Below are 24,142 nucleotides of genomic sequence, written 5' to 3' on the forward strand. Positions count from 1 at the left end.
TGCAGTCCCTACGCCTGACAGCGACGAAACGCCTCAATTAATTCCCATTAGGGGCCCACCGGCTGCCAAATTCCATTTTACAGAAGGCCGGGACTGCCAGGCTCCAACTGCCACAAACAAAGCGTCTGAAGCTATTAAACGTCACCTCTTTGCTCCAGGTTCCTGTACCTACCAGGCAGGCCAATTATTTCTAAACATGGCCAGCAGAGACCTCTGGGCATATCCCTCCCCACATGAGCCGGGCTTCACCGTGAGGCCAAGAGGCTGCCATTGCCGGGAAGTCATAGACCCCTTTGAAATACACCAGACCAACCACCAGTGCAGGGCAGATGTTTGCAAGCCACCTGGGAGCTTGACGCAGCAAACACAAAGCCACATGGTTAGAACATGTGCTGGCTTTTCTGGAATCTGCCCACTAAGTGTCAAACCCCTGAAATGCCCAGGGCTGCATCCGAGACAGTATTGCATCCTCGATTTTCCTGCTAGCCTTGGGGGCTGCTGCTTTATTACCCTGATGTGTACGACACCACTATCTAGAACCAGCACTCTGACCCCAGGCGTTCCAGTGGCCCCCGCCTAGGATCCACGTTGCTTTCTCTACTGTGTGTAGCAGCTTTAATCATCATGTTCAGCAGTGAATTAAGCTGATGGATGATCAGTATCAACCCCGGGGATACAGCGGAGACAGATAGTGCTTTGCATTTATAGTACCTTTCACTGGAGGATCCCAAAGCACCATAACCAGCTGGATGCAGCACCATTATCCCCTTTATCCACAAGGGGAAACCGAGGCACAAAGACGCTACGGGAGTTGGCCAGACTTACACTCCCCTGATCTAATCCCTGGGTCTCCCAGGTGAACAAAGATTGGCTGCCAAAGAATTTCCATATGAAAAAGCTTCCGTACGCCCATTCCCCTGCCTCTGATGCGGGAAGCAGCTGGGGTGGGCTCGGTGGTGGAGCATGCGGGAGGCGGAGCTCTCTCTGACTTGCAGGGACAGCCGCCAAGGCCGTGCAGTGGGGGCAGAGTCAGAGAACATCGTGGCTGGTTCCATTGCTCGTCTGGGATCTGTTTCTATATTGGGTCTGGGGAAGATCTGTCTGGAGGGACAGATGGAACCATATGGAACAATCAAACCCTGCACGTCCTGCTTTACCATTACATCCCGGAAAGGCGGGGAGTAGAGGTGGTCCCAGTTTGCTTGGAGGCCACATTGTCTAGGGGCTGGGACTGGGAGTAAGGACTCCTGGGTTCTTTGCTCAGCTGTTTGAGCGGTGTCATAATCAAAGCAGGGGACTGGGAGCCAGGACTCCTGGGTCCTCGAATTTTGACTCTGGCTCCTTGTGTGACCATCAACATATCACTTCACCCTCCTTGTGCCTCAGTTTCCCCTTCAGTAAAGTGAGGCTAATGCTCCTGACCTACCCTTGATAAAATGCTTTGAGAGATAGGAAAGGAAGGTGTGCTGGGTGACTTATTCCTTTGACCTGAAAGCCACTAAGGGACAAATCGTGAACCCAAGGAAGTTAAGGGCCAAACTCCCATTGCCTTTTAATGGGGCTGGATTTGGTCCTAAAGTGTTAATCTGAACGACCCTGATCCACGCTCCACAGCACAGGGACGCAGGGGTCCATTACCTCTGCACTCGGCATCGGATATCGGGGTGCACTCCTTGATCATGACCTCGTTCTCCTCACAGATGGTGCAGGGCAGGCAGGGGTCCATGTGGTTGGCTTCATCGGAGAAGGTCCCGTCGGGGCACTCCTCGCAGACGGTGTTCTGAGTGTCCCCGCATGGGAACATCAGGCCGTAGCCCACCTCGCAGATCTCGCATTCCTTGCACTGCCCACTCCCCTCGTCCTGGTAGTAGCCGTAGGCGCATTTGCAGACGGCGTCGTCCGACTCCACGCAGGGAGCCGACATGCTCTGCAGCCCCACGCACTCTGTGCATGGCTTGCATGCCTCCGTGGCGCTGACGGTGTCCGAGTAGGTCACACCTGCAATGGAGCAGAGAGAGAGCGCGAGCGAGAGATCAGTGTGTGGGTAACCCCCTGGGGAGCAAGTGCTACAGGCTTGTGCTGATCCGCAGAGGATAGGAGTCCGTTACTGCCCCGACGAGGCAGCCGTGGCTTTTTAGCTCAAGCTGCAGCAGCTCTGGAAGCTCCTGGTTCCATCTTTGCCGCAGCTGTGTTCCCCTGCTCCTGCAACGGATGATACCGTTGCTCCTACACCGACCTATAGACTATATCGCGTCCCCCTCTAAACGGAGCTACTGGCGGCAATGCAAAGGCAGGAGCTGCGGCAGGACAAACACTCGGGGCTCTGTCGTGTCCTAGTGCAGGCAACGTCTTTAGTTGTACATGGCTGTTACCCGACTGGAACAAGAGGAGATTCAAGAGCCCTCTGCAGCTGCAGCACCAAGCTTATAAAAACCCAGGAAATTAAGAGTTTTGTTATTAGGAAGCGTGTTTAGTACTGGTGAAAGGTGCCAGACTGACAACCCTGGAGACGCACGTCCCCTCTCCCCAGATCATGGCCCCGCACTGTCCTGCCTTTCCCCGGGAGCTCAGGCCCCGAGCCTCAGAGGTGTGGAGGCTCCTAACTCTCCATGGCCCATTCAGTCCCCAGCCTGCTCATTGGTGCTAAGGGGACGATAGCTCTCCTTGTCCAGAGGGCACTGGACTGAGACCAGTGGCTCATTTCACAAGCCATTCCCTCTGGCTGGATTTGAATCAGCAGCCTAGTGGGGAAAAGCTCGGGATTCCGATAGCAAACCCCCAAACCCACCCAGCCCCATAAGGAAGGGGAAGCTCAGGTGAGGGAAAGGCACTAACTACAGCAGCTTAAACCGACCCGGGTTCCCTTCACCCTAATAACGGATTGCCAGAAGCTGCTGTTAACCCTGTAATCAGAGCAGAACAATTTTCCGCACAAACAGAGGGCCAGCCCCAGGCTTCGCTAACTCAGGCCCTCTGAACTCCTGCTTCGTTGGGAGACCCCGGACTGATAGCCACAAGCTAATCTCTGGCGTAACTGCTGTGTAATTAGCATGTGTTGCTAATGGGAGGGCGTGGAAGAGTGTTTCACTGCACACACTCATTCAGGTCTGCCTCCCTGAGGGTCGTGCGGAGAAGGGAAGTGGTGTCACAATGCCACGAGGAGGGTGGTGAAGCACTGGAATGGGTTCCCTGGGGAGGTGGTGGAATCTCCATCCTTAGAGGTTTTTAAGGCCTGGGACAAAGCCTTGGCTGGGATGCTTTAGTTGGGGATTGGTCCTGCTTTGAGCAGGGGGTTGGACTAGATGACCTCCTGAGGTCTCTTCCAACCCTAATCTTCTATGATTCTATGCCAGGGCGTGAGCGGGGGAGGCTATTGGCGGGAGGGGCAGGGGGTCAGGAGGAAATTTTTCCTAGGGGCAGGTTATCCCATAACACCCTGCTGTTTCTTGCACCTCCCTCTGGCCACGGTCAGAGACAGGGCCTGGGCTAGAAAGAGATCCCTGCTCTGATTCAGTCTGGCAGTGCCCGTGTTCCAGCTGCCAGTCCATGGCTTGCTACCCCAGAAGGGTCCACTCACCCCCTTCGCAGCTGCTAGCCCACCCCAACGACCCCACCACCAGCACCCCCCAGGTGCCCAGTCTCTCCTCCTACTGCACCACAATATAGAATCATAGGACTGGAAGGGATCTCGAGAGGTCAGCTAGTCCCATCCCTTGCACTCATGGCTTGACTAAGTATTATCTAGACCATTCCTGACAGGTGTTTGTCTAACCTGCTCTTAAAAATCTCCAATGGTGGAGATTCCACAATCTCCCTAGGCAATTTATTCCAGTGCTTCACCACCCTGACAGTTCGGAAGTTTTTCCTAATGTCCAACCTAAACCACCCTTGCTGCAATTTAAGCCCATTGCTTCTTGTCCTATCCTCAGAGGTTAACGAGAACAATTTTTCTCCCTCCTCCTTATAGCAACCTTTTATGGACGTGAAAACTTATCATGTCCCCTCTAGGTCTTCACTTCTCCAAACTAAACAAACTGAATTTTTTCAATCTTTCCTCACAGGTCTTGTTTTCTAGACCTTTAATCATTTTTGTTGCTCTTCTCTGGACTTTCTCCAATTTGTCTGCATCTTTCCTGACACGTGGTGCCCAGAACTGAACACAAAAGTCCTGCTTACAACACTCCTGCTAATACATCCCAGAATGAGCTCTGCTTGTTTTTGCAACAACATTACACTGTTGACTCTTATTTAGCTTGCGATCCACTATGACCCCCAGATCCCTTTCCGCAGTACTCCTTCCTAGGCAGTCATTTCCCAGTTTGTATGTGTGCAATTGATTGTTCCTTCCTAAGTGGAGTACCTGTAATCCTGCTCCCCTCCCAATGCTGACACCCCATCCTGTGAGCCAACCTGACCCCCGCAGCTGCTAATCCCTCCCCAGCTATGGAGTCCACCTCTCATTACTTTGCAGGCCCTGTTGTTAGAGGCTGCCTGCTGTGGGCTTGGATCCATCCAAAGCCTCAGGGGCAGGGGAGCAGCTGGCACTAAGCATGTCGATGTAGGGGGTGACTGCTGTCACATGGCGCTGACGGGCTGCTGTGTTCCACCCCTGAACTGCCCACCCGCCTTCTGTTAAGGGATCCCTCTGAATACAGCCTGTCAAGTGCTTTGTGATCCCAAAGGTGCTCTAGGCATTCTCCTTATTCTTTATATTAGCGTCTGAGGGCCCCAACTGAGATTGGGGGTCCCGTTGTGCTAGGCCCCGAACTGACACTGAGTGAGAAAAACAGGCCCCGCCCCTCAAAGCTATTTAGGCGCCAAACTCCCATTATCAATCAATGGGAGTTAGGCCCCTAAAGAGCTTTGAGGATCTCAGCCTGAGTGATTTGGCCAAGGTTATACAAGGCATCTACATCTAGCGGAGATGGGACTTGGACCCGGAATGATTCTTATGTTACAAAGTTGTATTACTGTGGTGGGCTCTGTGCAAACATGGAACAGAATGACAGTCCCTGCACCAAAGCGTTTACAATTTAAATCTCGAATCCAAGTCAGATCTCCTGAATCCCAGCCCGAAGCCTTATCAACAAAGCCAACCTTCGTCTCCTAACACCCTTGAGGCTTTTTCCGCCTTGCCCTGTCGGGGCTGATTTTGAGGGGCGTTGCCTGCCCTCCATTCCCCCGCCGAACAGCCATTTTCCCCAAACAGCGGCCAGACGCCCCATTTGGTTTAGCTGCATCTGTTTCCCATCAATGACTGATGGAAAACAGGAGAGAATCAAGATGCAGGAGCCCAATATAAACACGAGCGTACGATGCTAATTGCTGACTCTCGCCCGAGCCTTGGTTCCTTGGTCTCCGGTTTCAGCGGCACCCTGCAGAACTGATTCCTCAGCATAAATCAATCTCCCCCACACGTATCCCACGCTGTCTTCCCTCTCCCCTCCCCAGCACCCCCAAGACTCCTGGGCTCAGAGACTTTCAGGCCAGAAGGGACCGTCATGATCATCTTGTTTGGCCCCCGGCACATTTGGCCCCCGGCAGAACCTCATCCACCCACTCCTGTAATAAACCTCTGGCTGAGTTCCTGAACTCAAATCACAAGAGAAAGACTTCGCTGGAGGTGCAGCAGGCTGGAGGCCAGGGGCTACTTTAAAGGGCTACAGTGCTGTGCTGGGGTAGGGCTGGCCTGGCCCACAGGCCCTGCTGGGCAGAGGAGCTGGGCGATGGGCTGCTCTGAGCTGACCCTCGCAGGGCATAGGCTGCCTGCTGCCCTACAAGTCCTGTGCTATCCCTGTCCCTAGCCCGGCCCGACAGAGGGGGGCCCTGTGGGTTGGGGAGAGAAGAGCCCTGGGGGCCCCCACCCTGCCCCCATGGCTACCGGGAGGAGCCCCAGCGTCTGAAGTTATTTTTAACCCGGGGAAGAGGAGTTCCTGGAGGGCCTGCAGTCACTGTCTCTTCATCTACGTCCTTTGAATTCATTTCCTCCGCTCTGACCTGCCAGGGCCTCCGACCTCCTTCCTCCCTCCGGGCCTTTGAATCTCCCCCTCTCTTCAGGGGAGAAAGGTGTCAGAGAGATTAACCCTAATCCTCGGCTCAGCCTCCCCCTCATTTTGAAAGTTATCCATCCGTGTATTAATCTTTAATTACCTGGGCGATCTCCCGAGGACGTTTGCGGGAGACAGCAATTATCCTGCTGAATGACAGGACGCAAAGTGCTCTGCTCGGATTGAATGCTGCCATCATGGCTGCCTTGCTCCCGGAGTCTTGGTTAAACCTGCCCTTTGCTAGCTGCCTGTCTCGTGCTGGCACTTAGGGTCCCCGGCGCTGTAGCCTCTGAGCACCTCATGACCTTTAATGCATTTTCCCTCCCACAAACTGGGAGGCAGGGCAGTGGTGTTATCTCCACTGGACAGATGGGGAACTGAGGCACAGAGAAACTAAGGCCTGGATCTGCAAATGGTTTTAGGTGCCTAACTCCCAGTCCCATGGGAGTTGGGCATCTAAATACCTTTGAGGATCTGAGCCTAAGTGACTTGCCCAAGGCCAGACAGGGAGTCTGTGGCAGAGCTGGGATCTGAATCCAGCTTCATTTGAAATAAGCAGTTGGGGAGGGGGCTGTGGTCTTTGAGCCTTTCTTACCAGCGCAGAGCATAGGCATTCAAGTAAGGAGACTTGGGGGTCATGGTGGGGTCACAGGAGGAGACAGGAGGCGGCTAGATCTTGGGCTGAGAACTGGGAGGCCATGAATGAAGGGAGAAGAGGAACAAGCCAGATCTCTGTGGGATGACACATCCCGCACACACCGCTATGAACACAGAACAGAAATTATTAGCTGGATGTAGGAATTCCTGCATGAGGTTCTCTGGCTTGTGTTGGGCAGGAGGCCAGACTGACTCCCTTCTGGCCTGAACTTCTATGAATAAAGGCAAAGAAGTGGGGCTGAGGAAGAAGGAGATGTATCTGTTGAGATTTGTACGCACTATCATCTAGCTAAGGTGGCCCCATTGCCATGTTATCTAGTAACCTCACCATCTCTAATGTACCGAGCCGCACAACACCGCTGATGCATGGTACAGATGGAGAACTGAGGCTAAATGACAGGCCCAAAGTTCTGGGCTTGAACCCAGGTCTCCCTAGTCCTGTGTCCTAACCACTTGGCCACCCTTCCTCTCGAGAAGGCAGCAGCCCATCCAGTGCTCTTGACCATCTAAACCCAGGGTTGTGAGCGCAATCCTTGAGGGGGCCATTTAGGGATCTGGGGCACAAACTGGGGATTGGTCCAGCTTTGAGCAGGGGGTTGGGCTAGATGACCTCCTGAGGTCCCTTCCAACTCTGAGATTCTATGATTGCCACTGAGCAAACGAAACAATCCCACGACAACATAAGCACCATATCACACACGTTCCCCAGAGTCCCACCCATGACTACCCAGCCCTATCAACTGCTCATCTCCTCACCAGCCAGGAGAAAAGGTAGGCCCCTGAAGGCCGACCCATTCAGGCTGGGAGGAAGTGAACTCCAAAGGTCCGGAGCTCTCAGGGAGGGCACCTTGTGAACCACCCTTGCTCAGTGACATCTCGTGGTCAGTGGGGTTAAAGGCGGCTGACAAATCTAATGCTCTCAGTCCTTCCTGTTCACCCATTGCTGGGAGATCATCCACCGGAGTTGCCTCTCTCGATAACCAGACTGGCAAGGAGATCTCACGCCAACCTTTTTCCATAAGCTCAACCAGACGTGGAAGACTCGATACAGGGCGGGAGCTGGCAAGGTAGTCAGTGCCAAGCAATGAGTACTGGATAGCCGAGGCCTCCCTGACAGGGCTGTACGGCCCTGAAGGAGAGGTGGCTAGTTCACGGGCTTGTGGCATTATGCTGTATTGGCAGGGAGTGGTAGACATGTCTTCCATGGTAGGATGTGCAGTGCCTTGCGGGAGAAGACAATGGTAGCCACAGACTCCCCGTTGACCCACGTAGGCGTGTGACTCGTAGGTGACATGAGTCTCAGACCAATGACTTTATCACAGGCTCACCTTTCCTCGCACGGACGTGCCATTGGACAGAATTTAACAGGCCATAACAGGCCCCACCTCTTCCCCAGGGTCTGCATCATGTCAATAAACATAACACGGTGACATTCCGTAGTGTCCACTAGGCCTTGGTGTTTGGGCCCAGGACCAATGGGAGTTAGGCACCTTTGAGGCTCCTCGGCCATAGTGAATAGCTCGGAGCTGTCCCAGCCATCTGCCAGGAGGTCCGGGAAAGGGTGGGGCAGCCGGTCAAGCCCCTGCGGCTCCATCTCCATGCAGCTGGAGGGCTTTTCTTTTGGCAGGAAAGTGCGCCGGTTCAGAGGTGAGGAAAGCAGCCGTGTTTAGCTATTTTAGGCAAGGTCCTCAATAATTCAGCAGCATCAGTTCTCGGTGTCGAAGGATCACAGGGAGGATGATGCTAGCGATGAAAGGCAGAGGGGTCCCCATGTGGCCCAAAGCAGCTGATCGCTATTAGCTTGGCTATTAAGGGAAAACATTGGTGCCTGTGAACAGGGTGTTCCTGGCGGCGACCTCGATCTGTCCCCCCACTGTGCTGGGAGCGCCAAGCCGGGTCAGAGCATCCCGAAAGGTGAGCGTGCCAGGGTAACTCCCTGAGCAGGGATTCCATGCACCACCCTGCCGGCACCAGCCAGGTATTGCCATTCTCCCCACCATCCTCTCCTGCTGTACCGTGTGCCGTGGTGGTGGGGGGTGGGGGGTAGATCGCTGCCCCTGCTAGTCCTTGAAAGATGCTTCCATCCTCTGCTCTGTGGCTGAGAGCACCCCCAAACACACACCCTGGCACCCCACGGCGTTGCCATTCGCCAACTCCCATCCTCTCTGGCTCGGTTCAGTCCCAGCCAGCTCAGGGAGCGCTGAGCGGCAGATCATTTGCATTCCTCCGGCCCCTTAGCCCCTCAAGGAGTGGGTGTGGGTGTGTAGGGGGGCGAGGGCATTCCTCTTCTCCTCCTAAATCTGTTAATTTGAGTTTTCCATCCCAGAAGCAGCTCTCTCTTCTCTGCCCACCTCTGCTTTCTTGGCTTCTCCTGCGGCCGCCAATTTCGTGGTCGTAACTGAGCACAGAACGGAGATCAGACCTCCCAAATCTATTTTATTCAGGCCCTGACCCCCATCACCCCCCCACCCCTACCCCATCACCAGCTTGGCACAAAGATTCTTTCCTGGGTGTCTGGTGAGTCTTGCCCACATGCTCAGGGTTCAGCTGATCGCCATATTTGGGGTGGGGAAGGAATTTTCCTCCAGGGCAGATTGGAAGAGGCCCTGGGGGTTTTTCACCTTCCTCTGTAGCATGAGGCACGGGTCACTTGCTGGAGGATTCTCTGCTCCTTGAAGTCTTTAAACCACAATTTGAGGACTTCAATAGCACAGATACAGGTGAGAGGTTTTTTGTAGGAGCGGGTGGGTGAGATTCTGTGGCCTGCGTTGTGCAGGAGGTCAGACTAGATGATCATAATGGTCCCTTCTGATCTTAATATCTATGAACCTGTGCTCTCCCTCCCTCTCACCCATCCCACTCCCCCCCGCCCCCATCACCTCCCTTGCCTTTCTGAGCAAACCAAGGCATCGCAGTTCCCGGTCAGACGCCGGAGTGCACAGCTCCCATTAACCTGGGTTAATTCCTTACATTATTCTGAATTATTGATGGACGCCATTAGACCGGCGAGCTGGACCGGAAAAGCATATCGGCTGAGTGGGCACATTTTCAGTGGCAGCCGGGTAGGCGAGCTGAACAATTACAGCTGAGAATCAAGCAGGCCCCCATGTAATGATGGATGCTGAGGAGATGAATAAATAAATCATGAGACAGCGGTCGGGAGAGGCTGGCGGTGGCGGGGCAGGGGGAATGCAGCTGCTTGGGCTAATGCAGGACTCAGGGGTTGAACTTCAACATGAAAGGAGACCTGGTTCCCCCCCCTTCCCCCAGCAGCCAGAGATGTTTTCTTCTCCACCTCCACAGGCCGAGTTTTGCACTGATGGTCTTTTGCGCCTTGCTGTTGTCGAATCGGTTGCAATAAATGAGGCCGGCCAGTCGGGAGCAAATCAAAGGAAAGGCTTTTCAGGGCAAACTGGAGGAATCCGCAACCGTGGGCAGTCACCCGGGCCAAACGGTGGGGCTGGATTATTAGAGGGCTCCATCATTTAATGACCAGCGACTGCATGATTATTCTGGATGCTGTGATGGAGGGGCGGCAGATGCCATGCTCCGGGGTGTAAGGCAATCCCCTGCTGAGGCCCAGAAGGAACGTCTCGCCCACCCCACACCATGGACAGCCTTTCACAACTGGCTAGGCTGCAGTAGACCCATTTTCTCACCGCCCCCCCCCCCCCCCCCCGAAGCACCAAGTAGTAGCAGCTGCCAGGGGCAGGAGATTGGATTTGATGGGTCGATGGTCTGAGCCAGTGCTTGGCCGTAGGTTAGTGGATCTGAAACGCCCGTCTACGATCCACTAAGGTGAATCCTGTGGGTTCTGCAGCCATCTGACGCTCCTATGAAAGCCCAAGGGATTCTCACACATGGAGCAGCGCCGGGGTCAGACCGGATCGCTCCACACTGCCGATATTTCACAAAGAACAGAGGGAAGGGAGCGGGGCTCAGAATCTGGCACAGGAGAGGCGAGGGGCTTGATTCTGCAGGCCCGGCCACCAGCCTTACACTGGCATAGCCCCTGGGCTCCTTATCTAGAGAGGTGCAAGCAAGACCAGAATCAAGGCCGAGGACTCCTTCCAATCAGACACGGACCAAGGCTGTTCCCTCGGGCAATGGATTGGCTGAGCTGCGGTATCACAATAGGGGATTGGTCCCTACTGGATCTTTTCAAGTGTTTTCTCATTTTAAATGCCCCCAAATTCCCCCAAGCACTGGAGAGGCTGTCCCACGGCTTGATGGAGCCCACAGCAGCAAGTTCTGCCTCCCAGCTTCCCTTTGCTCCTAGCTACCCCCATTGGGTCACACTCATTCTTCTCCTTTCACCAGCAGCGCCTCTTGGGCACATCTGCTCCCCTGATGACCTTGAGCCCCTCCCTCCTTGAGGCGGGCAGAGTGACCAGCTGACCCATCTGCCACCCCTGGCTCTGAGACGACCCGTATTTTATTCTGGGTTTTTTAAAAAGTGACCTCCAAGTTCTAGCTTTTCTCATCATAGTTTTTTCCTTATTATTTCCATTAAAGTAGCCACGTTATGTTAGGTGCTGGACAAACACACAGTAAGAGACAATCCGCGCCTTGAAGATTTTACAGTCTAAACAGGCGAGTCAAACAAAGGGCGGGGGAAACTGAGGCACGGAGAGGTGACGTGACTTGCCTAAGGGCACGCAGCAGGTCAGTGGCAGAGTTTCTATTTTCCAGCCTGCTGCCCTATTATCTAGATCAGCAGTTCTCAACCAGAGGTCCGGGGCTTCCTCGGGGGGGGGGGGGGGGGGAGAGGGGCCGGGAGCAGGTTTCAGGGGGTCCACGAAGCAGGGGCAGTGTTAGACTTCCTGGAGCCCAGGGCAGAAAGCTGAAGCCCCACCTCAAGGGGCTGAAGCCTGGGTCCCTGAGCCCTGCCACCTAGGGCTGAAGCCGAAGCCTGAGCAACTTAGCTTCGTGGGGGCCCCTGTGGCACGGGGCGCCGGGCAATCGCCCTGCGTGCTACCCCCTAACGCCAGCCCTGGCTTTTATATGCAGAAAACCAGTGGTGGCAGCACTGGTGGGCCGTGGAGTTTTTATAGCAAACTGTGGGGGGGGGGCCTCAGAAAGAAAAAGGGTGAGAACCCCCGATCTAGATCATGCAGTCCCTCTACCCCCAGCCACTCCTGCCTCTGGATTACTTTGTGACACTGGGGTAGGGGAGAGGGGACACCTCAAGACCCTGTTGATGAGTGATTGGTTGCGTAGCTCAGCTCCCCGGTGTGACAAAGCAGAGAGCAAACCCAGTCCTAGCAGCCGAATGGAAATGCACAGGCCAGCTATACAAAGACATGTCAAGGTCAGCTGGGCACATAAAACAGAAACACGTGTATTTATACACACAGCCACCCACGTGCAGATTAATGGACAGATGCTCCAGTGCTGCACCCGAGTTCCGATCCTGCTCTCTCAATACCGCCCCCCGCACGCATTCCCGGAGGGAATCACACGATGAGACCTGGAATAGCTCCATCCCTCAGGGGAGAATGCGTCCCAGCCGGAAGGATGCGGGGGAGGGGGGGGGTTGCAAAAAAATGTCATGTCCCCACTCTGAGGTTGTGAGACTGGAAACGACTCGAAAGCCCAGAGTGGAGAACGAACATGTGTCCGTGAGGATTAATACCGTCATCTGTGAAAGAGTCTGGGAGCCCGGCCTCCAGCAGGCCGCACGCACAAAGCTGCTGCTGCATGGCAAAGCCAACAGCATGCCCGCCACAAATACAGCTACGGTCCAAAGAGACAGCATGCAAACACTTGCACACGGAGCCATCCCCAGGAGTGGTTAACCTGTAGCTCCATAGCACAGACTTGAGCTAAGGGAGGAACATCACTAACCAGCAGCAGTAGTAGGCTGTTACCTTCAGAGAAAAAGCCTCGAAGGGGGGGCACAACACACACTTGTGCAAGTACAGAGCCAGAGTCATGATACACCCATCTGCCCGCACAAACAAGTGTGATCCAAGGACATGTTCACTCCCATTCACATCCACTCAACATTTACTGCATACGCACTCCCTCCATTACCCAGGTGGGAATTATTTTATCTTCTTCCAAATCCACATTTCCTTCTGGAATGAAGAGCTGGCATGTCTCCCTGGGACCTGATTCATGCAGCATTTGCTCTGCTTGATTGTAAAGGCGCTTCAGCATGGAATCCCTGCTCAGGGAGTTACCCGGTGAGAGACCTAAAGAGAGTTACCAGCATATTCTCGGGGCAGGGTTTGCTCCCTGGTAGAAGCTACTTTGCAGGGTGCTAACACGCTTCTCCTCCAAGGTCAGACAGCGGGGCTGGTATTCAATATCCAGAGTCCTTACTGCCATTCACTCCGAGGGTAAGTGGCATTCATTGATTTTGCAGGAAGGTTGATATTTTTAGCCAGTGCGGGACGACAGGCCATGGAGCATTTTCCTCTAACAAGTCAGATCACCTGCCCACAGCCCCCTCCCAGTCGGCACCCTCTCCTGCACCAGTCCCCTCTCTTCCAAAAATTGTTTTCAGGAGACACTCTCCCCAAGGATCTCTCCTCCACAGGGGAAGCCTTGTCCTCAGGGAGGTCTTCTCCCCCTGCAGCATTTTCAATTTTGCTCTGGGTCAAAATAAGAATTGTGCAACAAACCATCACGCAGCCCTTCACCACAGTGTTTTGGCTTGTGCGGATTTCGCTGCAAACTGTTGGAACCAGCGGCATTTCGGCACTTTCCTGCCATAGTAAATATTTGCAGGGCAAACTGCCCTGGTGGTGGAGGATGAGGGGGCTGGTGTTTTTATTTTCTCTGCAAAGCACCGTACACAGCCTTGGCACTACAGAAATAATCACTCAATCATTTCGTCGCTTCGTGTGCACCGAAATCACTAGCACATGTACTCTATGAAGCATCTGATGGCGACAAAATGCCTTCATCCATCCGTGATCAAACAGCTGGTTTCCTTGTCCTACTGGGGCTACCTTGTTCTCATCCCCTGCTAAATGGTCGGTCTAATTCCACTTTCTTATTATACTGTAAAAGACCCAGGTTGGAGGCTCATTGGAAAACATCCCATTGGGCAGACCGTACAGCTAAGCAAGACAGAGATAATTTCCCAAACGTCTGAGAGAACCAAGCAACTGCCATCAGCCGGTGCAAGCCCAGGGGAAGGGGCTGAGTGGGTGTGGAGAGGAATAGAGACCCCACGGAAGGAGGGAATGAAACAAATGGCCAGCAGAAGAAAACGCAAAGGGCTGGTATCTCAGAGGAGGGCTCAGGGGGAGAAAGCCCAGAAACCCCTTTGCCGTTTGCCAAGTTAGTGGGTACCTGCAGACTTGAGCTGGCTTGATCAGACTGCGAGGCCACACCGGCCTTCTTCAGTTGAGAGGCTTCGGTGACAGTGGTTATCGTGTTTGTGGAGGGTATGGTCTATTTGTTATATCCCACCTGCTGTGAGGGGGGGAATGGGTTTAAATGATATAAAGGGAGACCAGATACCACAGTAATGGGCGCATTACAAATTGCAGGTGAGAGCAATTCGCTAGTCTGGAGCAAGCAGATACCTGAGTGAGGACTGTACCAAATGGGATGACAGAGCAAAGGGGATACCCACTTTTTCCTAGGGTGCACCGTGTATTGTAGTCATGAGAAGACAATACGCACCCAGTGATCCCAAGGGCTTTTCCACCCAACCATCTCACCCCTCTACTGGAACACAACACCCCCCGCCCCCAGCTTTATCCCCAGTGCAGTAGGCAGCAGGCGGTTTTCCCCCCACCTCCAAAGCTCGCTGCAGGGGTGAAACAGAGCACAAGCTACTTACTGTCCAGGCATGGCTCACAGACCGTCTGATTCACCCCACAGGGCTGCGCTACCCCTTCGCCCAGGTTGCAGGCTTTGCAGCACTCCCCGCTGGTGGTGTACCTCTTGGTGAGACACTTCTCCTTCGCAGCCCATGCCGGCCCCTGCCACGGGAGGGAAACAGAATGATCGGGTCAGTCTCTTTGCCGTGCAGGTGGGGTGGGTGAGGAAATAAGTAACTAAATAAATTCAATCCCACCAGCAGGAGGGGTGTCCAGCATGATCAAAACGCCCCAGCCTAAAATGCACTTGATTGGAAACATCTGGGCTTAAGATGAGCTCACCTACCGACTATTATTAACATCAAAGACTTGGAAGAAGAAAGGGATTAAAGAGTGTCGTTCCCCTCCTCCCCCCGCCGCCCCAAATTCCCATTCCCCATTAAAGCCCCCAAAAGCATTAGAGTGAGATCAGCTAGGAGAGCAACCAAGTGCCTGGATTCTGCCCTCCGCTGGCACAGCACATTGGGGGGGGGACTGGGTTCTTCTGGGTGCCTATTGCACGCCTTAGTCGCACCCCTATAGAGCCTTTCATCAAAGGATCTCAAAGCACTCTGCAATTGTTAACCACCTAACCCTCCAACCATCCCTGTGACGTCGAACGAATGCAGGGGAATAAAGAGAGACTCAGAGACTTGCCCAAGGTCGCTGCGGCCACCCAGTGGGAGAGCTGAAAAGCTAATTGAGTTTTAAACCCTACCATCCCAAACCCTCACCCAGTTAGGGTGACCAGATGGCAAGTGTGAAAAATCAGGACAGGGAATGGGGGGTAATAGGCACCTATGTAAGACAAAGCCCCCAAATAGCGGGACTGTCCCTATAAAATCGGAACATCCGGTCACCCTACGCCTAGTGCACCGTGGTTTGCTTGAGCTCCAGGACCTGAATTCCGAGGCCTGATAATGGAAGCGCACGCTTTGAAGTGCTTGGTAATTATGGTGCCGAGGGATTCAGCTATATCACTGTCTAATGGAAGCCACGGTATTTGCTTTCTAAATAAATCCTGCCCTGGCGTATGGAAGCAATAACACGCCACAAGTTGCGCGGTTAGGACAGAGCTGCATATGCATCATGTGGGTTTGGTAAACGGCAGATGAGTGAGGCCAACCTTCCTGAGAAGTGGGAGGGCTGGGTGCTTTAACTTCCCAAAGTGCTTCTTGCTGTCAAGCACCCTCCCTAGCAACGCGGCATCTGCTTCCCTAGAAGAGACAGCTAGCGGCCGAGTGTTGGCAAAGGTTACGTCTTGCAAAGGCTATTATTTTTCCCCGCTGCAAGGCTTGTCGGTAGAAGGAGCCAGCCGCTTTGTGTGAGCTGTGGTAACAAAAAGAAGAAGGGGAGAATTGGATGGCTCAGGGCATGGTAACGAGATTCAGAGCCTTCCACCAAGGGGAGTTGGGCGCCTAAATGCTTTTGAGGCTCTGGGCCCCAGTGCAAAACTAGCCCAGGCAGGGACCAAAAGGTGCTACTATCTGGCATTCTGCATGAAATGAGCTTGGCAGCATCACGCCACTTTCCATTCTGCACATCACAAGCCAACCGCCACCGGCGCTAACTGCCAGCCATGTCTACGGTCTCAACAGAAAGGCCCAGGAATACATGGGACAGAGAGACTGAAATACCTCTCTCCTTGTCCTGAGCAGTGGTCCCGCAGGGCCGTCGATAAACACAGTTATACTTGAACAATGCTCTTGGCTACTGCTGAATGGGAAACATTTCCTGGGGGTGGGGTATTTTCATGAAGCGACCACTCAGTGCAACAAAAATAAATCTGCTCACAGCACTGCAGGCTGGGAACTTGCTACTTTATTGAATTGCATCACAACAGAGTGGAGAGGGGAAGCTTCCATTGACTAAAACAGGAAGTAAGGGCGAGGTGGAACATGGCTCCAACTCATAATACTCTGAATTAATCCCTTGATAACCATCTCCTACTTTGTCCACATCACTAACGAAGAGGTCTGTAACATCATCACCCAACGCGCTTGGTCATATGAAGACCTCCTGACAACCATGAAGAAGCACAAGCTGAAGTGGTACGGCCATGTAACAAGATCATCTGGCCTATCCAAGGTCATCCTCCAAGGAACAGTACAGGGGAAGAGAAGAAGAAGTAAACAGAAGAAGAGATGGATTGGCAACATAAAAGTGTGGACAGGAATGGACTTCACGGAGACTCAAGCACTGATACACAGTCATCAGGGGTGGAGACAATTGGTTGATTGCTTATCAATGATGGTGCCCCAATGACCAATGTGGTTATGGGAGCAAGGATGATGAGAGGCATAAATCATCAATCTCTATGCAATTTAAGATTCACTTTTTTTTTTAACTAATTGTGTTTCTAGCTTTTAGGTTTCTGAAGAAAACCTCCCAAATGGGAATGTATGCAGCACTGTCTTCCTGAGTCTGCAGACAGATAGCTTGCCTGCTGCTTACTGCTTCTTCAAATAGCAGCAGAGTGAAACCTAGAAGCCTGGTCAGTTTCATGGCCTCTGGAAACAAGAATCATGTCAGTTTTAGTCTGCTGCCCTGGGCAGCAACACAAGAAAGCATTGGAGTTATTCATGAAGAAAAAGTCACTTGGAGAGGGGTAGAGTAGCAGAAATCTGACCTCTCCAGCAGCAGCAAGTAGAGTGTGGGAAGAATAGTTAAGAGGAGTTGGAAGAGAGAAAAAGTTCTTCCTTCCTTCCAGCAAACATAGGGAGTTCACCTTTACCTGCAACCAATAGCCAGAAGCAGCTACACAAGATGGAGCAGAGTCTAGGGCGAGCATCACTGGAAGGAATCCCAGTCCCACCCCTGTTCCCAGAAACTGGGAGAGGAGCTTCTGGATTCTCACCACCACACCCCCTCTTGACTTCCATAGTTGGGGCAGGGATAGCTCTGTGGTTTGAGCATTGGCCTGCTAAACCCAGGGTTGTGAGTTCAATGATTGAGGGGGCCATTTAGGAATCTGGGGCAAAAATTGGGGATTGGTCCTGCTTTGAGCAGGGCATTGGACTAGATGACCTCCTGAGGTCCCTTCCAACCCTGATATTCTATGATAATATCAGCCTCTAACTAGTAGGTTAACTCTTGTGCCGGGTAGGTGTCTGGTACAGTTATCAAGCCCATCGGGACTCTAAAGCAGCATCTCCCTACTGCACCTTTCACGAGCAATACAATTCATGCCAGAAATGAAAATACAGCATTGAAAAAAATCTCTCAAAACAAATCCTGCCAGGGGGAAAAAAAAACGAGGCAGGAAAGACACTTTCCTGGCAATTTCTCTTGCCCACCTGCCCCTCGCCACGCAAGGGAGACCAGCTGAGAGAAGGAACCCAGTGCCTTCGCAAGCCAGCTCAGCTCCCTGCACAGCGGGCACCTCCCTCGGCCAATTCGCTGCCTCCTTTCCCAGTGTCCACTCGATAAACTCTGTGCTCTGTCTATTACAGATGCTGGTGTTAGACAAGGGCGCGCCAATTACAGGCATTTGAATGACAAAGGGCTCCAATTACCCGGCGCTTGAGAGCATGTGGGCACTGGCGCTGCATTTGGCAGCACGGTTAACTCGTGAGGGCCTAGGATGACTCTCTCTGGGCACGACTGCAATAAAAGACCCACGGCACCAAGCCTTGGAGGCTGGATCAAGTGATTCCGGCTCATGGGGCTCAAAACATCAGTGTAGACGTCCTCACTTGGGCTGGACCCTGGGCTCTGAAACCACGTGAAGGGGGTGGCTCAGAGTCTGCCCTCCAACCTGATCCTGAATGTCTACATGGCTATTTCTAGTCCCGCAGCCCAAGCCCCGCAAGCTCGAGTCAATGGACCCGGCCTCTGATACTCGGTGCCGCGGTGTTTTTCTTTGCCGGGTACACATACCCTCTTGTAAACGTTGCATCACACGAGTGACCCCAAGAGATGGGGCTTCATGCTCAAGCCGGCATATCCAGGCTAAGAAGGGTCCCTGGTAAGTAAAGTAGTAACTGCAAGCTCCTCACAGGCTCTTGTATCATTATTTTAGGGCCGTGGTTCTCAAACTTTCGGGGCGCAGGACCCAGTTGTAGATGCTTATGGCCTGTCACGACCCAGTAAATAGTCTGGGGGTGGAGGCCCTGGGGTGGTTTCGGTCAGATCCTGCCTCCTGAGAGGGTTGGGTCCTGCCCAGCACTCGCCCCACAGTGGCGGCTCCTGCAGCTCCTGTGCTGTGGGGCTGGCTGGGCTTGGCTCTCCTGCTCCAGGCATTGCAACCTGACTGGACCAAATTGGTGTGAGTGGAGTTGTGACCTGGCTCATGGGGTTGCAGCGCCACTCACTCAAATTTAGTCTACCCGGACTCCCGTCAGCCTCACGGCTCGGCCAACCTGAGCTGCGCTGGGACCCCAGAGGCTGCAGTGCCTGGAGCAGGGAGGCAAGCCCAGCCAGCCCCACAGCACAGGAGCTGCCACGGGGTCCTTTGAAATATTCTGGCGACCCAATGTCGGGTGCCGACCCACGGGGTTGAGAAACCCGGGTCTAGGGCCTCTCTGCTGGGTGAGGTTGGGACTGGAGAAGCTGTGGGGGTTACAGCATTCGACGGTGCCCCCTGCTGGAAGAAGATAAGAATTAAATTAGGGTTGGCCAGAAGAAAATAATCCCATTTGGTGAAAAATATTGAGGTTTCAAAATGTGTTTACATTCCGCCTTGGAAGGAAACCGAAACCTTTCAAACCTGTCCACAAAACATGAGAGAGAGAGAAAAGCCAAGGGCCCTGTGACTAGGGCAAAGAAACACCCTGACTCAAGGCTTTCTTCTGCCTGATTCCACCAGCTTCAGATGCAGCTTCCCTCTACCTGATTTAGAGTAGGCATTTGAACCCGGGTCACCCCCCGCAGCCCAGCTGAGTGCCCTAACCACTGGGCTATCACATGGTGAGGGGCTTGCTCTCGTTTTGCTCAGAAATTCCATCCTGACCCAAGGAATCTTCCTGGTGAAAGTTTAATTAAAACCGGCAAATTTCTGCCAAAAGGCTACAACGAGAGGGGGAAGTGTCATCAAAAAATTCCCAAATGACTCCAGATGAAATTGCTTTAAGAGCCATCACACCCAGCTCACCTCTAGGGTGACCAGACAGAAAGTGTGAAAAATTGGGATGGGGGTGGTGGGTAATAGGCGCCTATATAAGAAAAAGCCCCAAATATCAGGACTGTCGCTATACAATGGGGACATCTGGTCACCCTACTCACCTCCTGCATCACCCCACAGTGACCCCTGATGAGAGGGGCAAGGACGGCAGTAGGTGGGTCAACATTCAGTGACTTGTCCTGCATCCTTTCCGGCAGTGACTCCTCTTGCCAGAGGCTGGGGCTGGAGTAACAAACCAGCTGCTCACATTTCTTACTATGAATAGCTCTGGGAACGAATGGGACCAAAGCAGCTGTTCTTTCGGCCCAGTCTGCTCAGGCCGGCTGGGACTGAATGAAGTGGGTTACCAAGAAGCCTCAAAAAATTGGGTAGAAACTCATAAATGTTCCTCTCCACAGAAATCTGTAGTAAAAGGTGAAAGATTTATATGATCTGAAGAGAAACCAAAGTATAGCCAGGCTTTTACCCCAGCCTCTGCCAGGGTTCCTAGAAGCTAGAAGTGAAATATACAGGCTTTCCTGCGGCCAGTACTCCCTGCAGTGCCCCCTGCTGGGAGAGAGCAGCTGTGAGATATGGCTAATCCCTGGCAATCTGATTGCCGGGGGCGGGGGCCACTGACTGACAGCCCGCACTCTGCATCCCCTGTTGTAATTCTTGCCAGGAAAGGTAAGAAGAAATGAGCAATGCCCCCCTGCTCCTTGGCAATCCCTCCCCTCAGTGCTACTAAATGATGTGGAAAATATAACTTCCATTCCCAGGTTCCAGAATCCAGCCTCCCTGCCAGCCTGCCTTTCCCTTTCCGCTCCGCGTCCCGAGCACTGAAAACTCCCATAAAGATTAACACATTTATAGGAGGGCACATGGTCTACATTAGTCCAGTGAAATGTGCATGTTATTAACACAACTCCTGTTGACAAAGCCACAGGTATTAACCCCATAAAGCATTATGACAGCTGGAACAAGAAGGGGAGAGTGACACCTCCATGAGCTTTTAATTGCTTTTTAAGTTGTGCTGGTGTGTGTGGGTGGGGTGTGTGTGTTTTGTTTTGTTTTTTTAAGGAAGAGGATGATTGATCATAAACCCTGGAATACATGTAGGACATGGTAGCAGGGCACATTACCAGTAAATCTCTGGCATGAAAAAGATTTCATCCTGAACAGGAGACCTGGGGCAAACTTCGAGCTGGAGATGGGCCCAAAATCCTGGAGCCATACTGCCCCACAGGCTTGTCACATTCCATGGCTACTAGCCTCACCGGCCACAACCAGCAGAACCAAAATGCCAGCTCAGAACAACCCCCACACTTTGGGGACATCTGAAATCTGGATCTGAATTCTACAGCCTGGGTCATTCGCAAGTCACAGCCCCACATGGGCAGTTTCTCTCTGCATCCTGCCACTTGAGAACAGCGCTGACCAAACTGAAGACCCTTCCCCTTCCCTTCCTATTCCTCCCAAGGAGTTTATCTGCTGGTTGGGGTTGGTAATGGGACACTGAGCCTTTCGGCTCTAAGCAAGCGGTTCCAATCCAGTGCAGCTCGGTGATGACTGGAAGTTATTTCCATCTGTTCGGTGGCCTGTGTGAAGTGGGCTGATGAGTGTCTCTCTACCTTCTAGGGGCAGATGTGCTCATTGCAGTCCACAACTGCCTGCCCCCCGCACACACGCCCCTTGGCTGGCTGTCTCAGCAGAGAATCAAGGGTATTAGTGAACATCCCTTTGAGCCCTAGAGGTGATCCCTCCGGGTCACAGCTGAGCAGGGAGAGCACTGGGGGTGCCTGGCCTGTTTCTGCTCTGTAGACCAAGTTGTGGGCTAAGGAGGCGCAAAATGGTTTTAAATAAATGAGGTTGGCTCAAGCCCTGAAGTATGAGGTTTAAAATCCCCGCCAAAATGTGCCCAGCAGTAACTCTCATAATTCTGGATCGTCCTGATATCCACAGAAACATCCACTCCTGCCCAGGCTGTGGATCTGAGTGGGGCTAGCAATTCCTCTGTTCCTAGGGATCTATAATATACCTCTGCCTAGGGGCCTTTTCTTCTGCTAGGTCACTGCCTTTGGCTTGTGAATATTTCACTGGCCTTTCGCACTCTCCCCCGTGCAACGCTTTTAATGGTTGCCCCCTATCATATTTGGATGGCTGGTGCCCCCACAAGAACCCAGGGAGGGCGGCGAAGGGGTGCTTTAGCCATCCAAGCACAATTGCTCTATGATCCCGTAGCTCCTGCTCGGGTGGGAGCCCAGATCTCATGGGGGCAGATGCCCTCAGGGGGCCCCAGACTAGAGGAGAAACCCCTGGCCCCCTGCTAGCCCCTTCTGCTATGTGTGAAGGTCACAGGGGTCCGGGCACTTGGGCTGCCACCCAGACTAAGGGTGAGGTTAGCTGAACTGAGCCAGCTGTGGAAAGGGGCCTGCTGGCTGACACCTTCCCTGGGCTGGGGCTTCCCCTCTCTCTGCTGGGGATGGGTGTCTGGAGCACCCCGAGCAGGGACACTGGAAGCTGCCACGCCGCTCAACCAGATGCCTGAGGTGGGGGGAGAGATTTTGCCCCCACCTCCATCCCTGGGAATGGGATAGCAGCAGGGGAGGGGGGGAGAGGTGGGGGAGTGTCTGGAAAGGGGCACAGGCGGGTGAGTGGGGAGGAGGGGCCGGGAAAGGGCGGGGACGGGGCTGCGGGGGTGGGTGGATGGGTTGGGGAAAGGGGTGGGTGGATGGAGAGGGTGGAGGGAAGAGAAGGGAAGGGGTGTTGGATGGATGCATCACAGGGGCCAGTCTGGCCGCATGATCCCCAGCCCAGCCGCGTGCATTGATTTAAAGCCCCTCAGCATCCCTTTGTGGGCGTTCAGCTCCTTGGCTGGATGGAGCCCCCGGGGCGGGGCTCAGCCATAGGGAAGGGGACGGAGCATGTTCCAGGCAAAGTGCCCGGCCCAGAGGGGAGAAGGTCACAGCCCAGCCCTGCTCTCTGTGCCCCCCCACACACTGTGCCCAGCTGCCCACCGCTCTGCACCGCCCTGCCTGGCCATCCTCCACCCCCGCACCCCTCTGCTAACTTCCCCCCGTGCCCGGGTACCCCTCCCCGAACCCTCTTCCCCCCGGGCTAACCCCCTTCCCTCCCTCCCCCTGTGGCCCTCCCCCCAGCTAACCCCTCCCCCAGTCCCCTTGTACCCGGGTACCCCCACCCCGCTGCTCCCCTGTGCCCGGGTACCCCCCGCACCGCTCCCCCGCTAACCACTCCCCCGTCCCCCTGTGCCCGGGTACCCCCCGCAGCCCTTCTGCCCCGCAAACCGCTCCCCCGTCCCCCTGTGCCCGGGTACCCCCCTCACCCCTCCCCCGCTAACCACTCCCCCGTTCCCCTGTGCCCGGGTACCCCCCGCACCCTTACCCCGCAAACCACTCCCCCGTCCCCCTGTGCCCGGGTACCCCCCTCACCCCTCCCCCGCAAACCACTCCCCCGTCCCCCTGTGCCCGGGGACCCCCCGTACCGCTCCCCCGCTAACTCCCCCTGTGCCCGGCTACCCCCAGCACCGCTCCCCCCGCTAACCATTCCCCCGTCCCCCTGTGCCCGGGTACCGCCCGCACCGCTCCCCCCGCTAACTGCCCCGTCCCCCTGTGCCCGGGTACCCCCCGCAGCCCTTCTGCCCCGCCGTCCCCTCTGACCCGCTACACCCCTTGTCTCCATCCCTAGATCCGGCTGCTCCCCCCAGCCCCCCACCCCGTCCCGCCTGTGCCCGGACACCCGTCCCCTGTCCCGCTACACTGCCCGCCTCTCTCCCTGCGTCCGGCTGCCCCCCGCGCCCGCCCCATCCCTTTGCCCGCCTGCCCCCTTCCCCACCCGCCCTGCGCGGGGCTGCCTCCTCCTCCGGGGCTCTCCAAGCGCACGGTCCCCCCGGGACCCGGCTCCCCTTCCCCGGGCCCGGGGCGCCGCCAGAGCCCGCAGGTTGACTCACCCCTGGGACCAGCAGCAGGAGCAGGAGCAGCAGCGTCTTCCCCATGGTCCCTCCGGCGGGCGGGCGCGACGGGGCAAGAGCGAGCGGCGCTTCCCCCCGGGCCCCTGCAGCCTCTCACCTCCCCGGCGGGCTCAGGTCGGAAGAGGGAGGCAGCCCGGCTGGCTGCGGGACAGCACCTGCCTCTGAGCCCGAAGCTCAGCCCCGGTTCATTAAAACGATCGATGCTGCTCTCCCACTGGCTGGGTGGCTTTTCAAAAACCCAAGTCACTGCAGCAGCCCCTCCTCCCTGTGCCGCCCCCCCCCCCACCCCCCCGCTTCCCCTCCACCCCCAGGAATATTGTAACACACACACACAGACACACACACACACACACACGCTGGCATCTGCCTGCTCAGCCAGAGACTCTTCGGAAAGGAGCCTGGGAGACAATTTAGCTGGGAAATGCACAAAACTGACAAGAACCAGCAGGCAACTTCCAGCTCCCTTCCCCTTCGCCAGCTGCCATGCATGGCCCTGGAAACGCTGAATGAGACGCAGCTGAATGGCCTG

The 24,142-nt window shown here is 54.6% G+C and overlaps 1 protein-coding gene and 1 non-coding gene across 2 annotated transcripts in view; both read right to left on the reverse strand.

Moving 5' to 3' along the window:
• Positions 1–23,845, reverse strand: part of NGFR (nerve growth factor receptor) — a 42,114-nt gene extending 18,269 nt beyond the window's left edge. Inside the window, exons 1-3 of the mRNA XM_037887104.2 lie at positions 23,593–23,845; positions 14,506–14,647; positions 1,639–1,998 (exon numbers count right to left, since the gene is read on the reverse strand). Coding sequence (XP_037743032.1) covers positions 1,639–1,998; positions 14,506–14,647; positions 23,593–23,637 — 547 coding nt within the window. The 5' untranslated portion in view covers positions 23,638–23,845. The remainder of the gene's footprint in view (positions 1–1,638; positions 1,999–14,505; positions 14,648–23,592) is intronic.
• LOC114020010 lies at positions 19,988–20,098 on the reverse strand. The gene has a single exon (XR_003564949.1). It is a non-coding gene; the product is annotated as a U5 spliceosomal RNA (small nuclear RNA).
• Positions 23,846–24,142: the final 297 nt, after the last annotated feature.

The sequence above is a fragment of the Chelonia mydas genome, chromosome 27 (assembly GCF_015237465.2).
Source record: "Chelonia mydas isolate rCheMyd1 chromosome 27, rCheMyd1.pri.v2, whole genome shotgun sequence".
NCBI classification, from domain to species: domain Eukaryota; kingdom Metazoa; phylum Chordata; order Testudines; family Cheloniidae; genus Chelonia; species Chelonia mydas.